The 3,694-nt window shown below is 39.2% G+C and overlaps 1 protein-coding gene across 1 annotated transcript in view; it reads left to right on the top strand.

The window, feature by feature from the left end:
• Nucleotides 1-2,986, top strand: part of BAZ2B (bromodomain adjacent to zinc finger domain 2B) — a 202,293-nt gene extending 199,307 nt beyond the window's left edge. Inside the window, exon 36 of the mRNA XM_019553838.1 lies at nucleotides 1,500-2,986. Coding sequence (XP_019409383.1) covers nucleotides 1,500-1,653 — 154 coding nt within the window. The 3' untranslated portion in view covers nucleotides 1,654-2,986. The remainder of the gene's footprint in view (nucleotides 1-1,499) is intronic.
• The last annotated feature ends 708 nt before the right edge of the window (nucleotides 2,987-3,694 follow it).

Raw genomic sequence — 3,694 nt, 5'->3', positions numbered from 1 at the left:
CCTAGCTGCCCTGACCGCAAATAGTGCCTCCTGATGTCTAATCTGAATCTACCTACCCTGTGCCAGCTTGTGACTGTTATTTCTAGTCACTCCTGGTAGTGCTCAGGGAACAGGACTCCCCCAATGCCTGCTGGTCTTCCCTGACTAGTTTGTAAATGGCCACTAGATCCCCCCTCAGCCTGTTCTTGTGGAGGCTGAACAGGTTCAGGTACCGTAACCTCTCCTTGTAGGGCCTGAGTTCCCCAGCCTGTAGGTATGCTGCTGGTTCTACCTCCCCAGGTGCAGCACCTTGCACTTGTCAGTGTTGAATCCCATCCTGTTCCCATCGGCCACCCCTGTAACCTGTCTAGGTCTGATTGCAGCCTATTCCTCCCTTGTAGTGTGCTCACTTCCCCCCACATCTTAGTGTCATCTGTGAATTTGAACAGGGTGCTTTTTACCCCCTCATCCGAGTAGCTGATGATGATGTTGAACAGTGCGGGCCCGAGGATGGAGCCCCGGGGGACCCCACTGCCCACATCCCTCTAGGTCGAATAAGACCTGTCCACCACCGCTCTCTGGGTGCGACCCTCCAGCCAACTAGTGACCCACCTGTCTGTGTAGGTGTCGATGCCGCAGTCCCCTAGTTTTTTTAATGAGAATGGGGTGAGAGACAGTGTTGAAGGCCTTTCTAAAGTCCAGAAATACTACGTCCGTTGCTACCCCTGCATCTAAGGATTTGGTGACCTGGTTGTAGAAGGCCACCAGGTTGGTCTGACAGGACTTACTTCTAATGAACCCGTGTTGGTTGTCCCTAAGCATAATCTTCCCTGCTGGCCCCTCATGGACATGCACTATGATAATTCTCGCAAAAAGCTTCTCCGGGATTGAGGTAAGACTAACTGGCCTATAGTTTCCTGGGTTCTCCTTCCTCCCTTTTTTGAGAATGGCAACCACATTGGCCCTTTTCCAGTCCTCTGGCACCACACCAGAGCACCACGAGTGCTCGTAAAGCCATGCCAGGAGTCCTGCAATGACCTCTGCTGCTCTACTTATTGTTTGCATTTGATATCAAAGTTGTGTAGTGTATCAAGAGAAAAAGTTGGAAAATGGACTCACCAGTTGTTTTACAACAGAAAGCAATGTAGTTCAAGAACGGGTGAATAAAATGGAATAGTTTCTTATTATTTTAACCAGAAAAAAGTTAGGGGGAGAGAGTTAAAAATGGGTTTTAGTTCCAGTGCAGAATTGGAATTTTTTCTTAGAGGTTGCACTTTGATGTGAACATTGAAACTAATGGCATAGTTTATTACTTCAAAAGTTCTCTCTCTGCACATACTTTAATACTAAAACTAGAATGGTCAAATATATAATTAAATGTTACACAGTGAATACTGAATATTTTCTGTTCAGCTGTAACTGTGTCTATACTTTTATATCTCTTTTTGATAGATTTAGTTTTTATCATAGGGTTTCTTTGTTCTAAAGAAAAAGCAATCCTTATCTCTCTGTTCTTTCAGGTACCCAAATCTTGAAGCATTTTCCCTAGATGTCAGACTTGTTTTTGACAACTGTGAAACCTTTAATGAAGATGATTCTGACATAGGCAGGGCTGGCCACAACATGAGGAAATATTTTGAAAAAAAATGGACAGAGATTTTCAAAGTGAGCTGAAGTTATCAGAACTCCAATATTTTTCCTTACATAAGGACAAATGAGACCAGCAATGTGAACTGTATTTACATAAAAGTGCAAGGCACATGCATAACTAATGACTGTTTTTTTCCTTAAAGAAGTATCACAGAAGAGTGATACTAAATCTAGAGGCTTCACTCCTACAGCAACCATGGCCCTTGGTTATTGGTTTGTGTGTTTTATCAAACTAATTTAGGTAGAACAGGGAAGCACACCCAAAGAATTTCAAAGAAAGGGGTGTTATAGTGCAATAGCAATTTAAAATTTATCAAAACGCACTGAATATTCAACCACCAGAGCTCTACTTGGGGAAATGGTTCTCTTTTCCCTTTCAATAAATATCTATTTTTCATTTTTTTTACTTCGTAGTTTATTTTTTAGTGAATGTATTTAATTTTATGAATTATTTATGATTAAACAGCATCCAGAATCTTCGTTTTCTGTGAAAAGGAAGAATTAGAAAAATTGCTTTAAATCTTGAAAATACAACAAGGAATGTTTTAAAATATAAAACAAAGCCAAGTAAAACTGTTTACACTGATGTGCTGTGAAAGCACTAAAAATTAAACTTTACTGTAGAGTTACAAGTACATTTATATATATGTTGCTGCATCACTTGTGTAGTTAAATTGTATTTCAAGACAGTGAAGAAAAATTGAGACATATGTATATACTGTTCATTATTGTTTATATTAAGTCTTGTTTTAAATATGTATGATGTGTACATATTGTTTGAAGACATTATTGTTTATGCCTTAGAAGGACTGTAGCATTTTATTTTAGTCTTAAGGTAATTATAGCTATACGGCTTGTACAGTAATTATCCTCTACCAACACTGTGGAGTCTCCTTAATCTTGGTAGTGCCTGCCTTCAAAACAGGGTGTAGGGGATATTAGTTTTCCATTTTTCTATTTTGTTATATAATTTCAAGCCACCAGGGCCTCAAATTCAAGTATAATCATTTGTATCCATGTGGAAAATAAATTGTGACAATTTCCTACGCACGTGGGCGTGCGCACACAGTATTTTTTCATAGAAACATTTCCCTCCATTTGCCTTGCCACAGAAATAACAAAAGACATTTGTAACCACTGTGTTTTATCTACTGTGTGTTGTGGTGGCCTGTTGGGGGCAGATAGATCAGAATTTTTTTTGTACTTATGTAAGAGTACTTGAAGTTTTATTTAAAACAAAATGTTGTGGAAAAGGTAGCATTCTTTTTTTTTTTTCCTTTTTTTTTTTTTTTTTAGGAGTGTTATTTTTCACTAGTATGTGTGGCACGGATACAATAAACGACTGTTTTACAAACCAGATTATTTTGGTTATTTTAATATTCGAAGCAGTATGTACAAACAAATACTTCTAAAATTACCTTCTATATGAGGTTACCCCAAAGTTTGTATTTTGGTGCATCTTATCCTCCAGGCCTCTTTAATTAGTCTTTGGTAGCACAGAAAGAAACAATTGTCAGGCGGTCAGCTGAGCACAGTTGCACCTACAACCAGCTATATGAAGTTTAAATAAGATTGGTTAAGATCTAAGACTAACACTTGGTTGCAAAGAAATTAATTCTTCTCAGTATTCACTCTTACTTCAGTGTGTACGTACACAGAAAGGTGTAGCAACTGCTGGGCAGCTTGCCACTGCAAGTTTGCTTTTTGCTATGTTCTGGGAACTTTTCTGGGTCTATGCTTAAAAGCCTCTCACAGAATTTTTCCTTATGTTCAGTAGTGTAACTAAGGGTGAGTGAGTGGGGATCAAGCCCTGGATGCTGACTTAAATGGGGCACAAGATTGACAGCCACCACAGCTGCCGGCCTGGCTACACTGCTGGCACTGTGTTGGGCACAAAAACTGCCTGTTACATCTCTGTTTATGTCTAATGTCTCTGAAAGGGACAGTTCCTACATTTATAGCAAAATTGTTTCTCTTTTTCTGGTTCCCACCAAAGTACCTGCTTTGTCTAACATATATATAAATGTAGTTTAATGATCTAACTTTTCTTTCATAATGTTCCTCT

The sequence above is a fragment of the Crocodylus porosus genome, unplaced genomic scaffold, assembly GCF_001723895.1.
Source record: "Crocodylus porosus isolate Cpor-Errol unplaced genomic scaffold, CroPor_comp1, whole genome shotgun sequence".
NCBI classification, from domain to species: Eukaryota; Metazoa; Chordata; order Crocodylia; family Crocodylidae; genus Crocodylus; species Crocodylus porosus.
The sequence above is the reverse complement of the archived record's forward strand: the minus strand, read 5'-3'. Positions and strand labels throughout refer to the sequence as shown.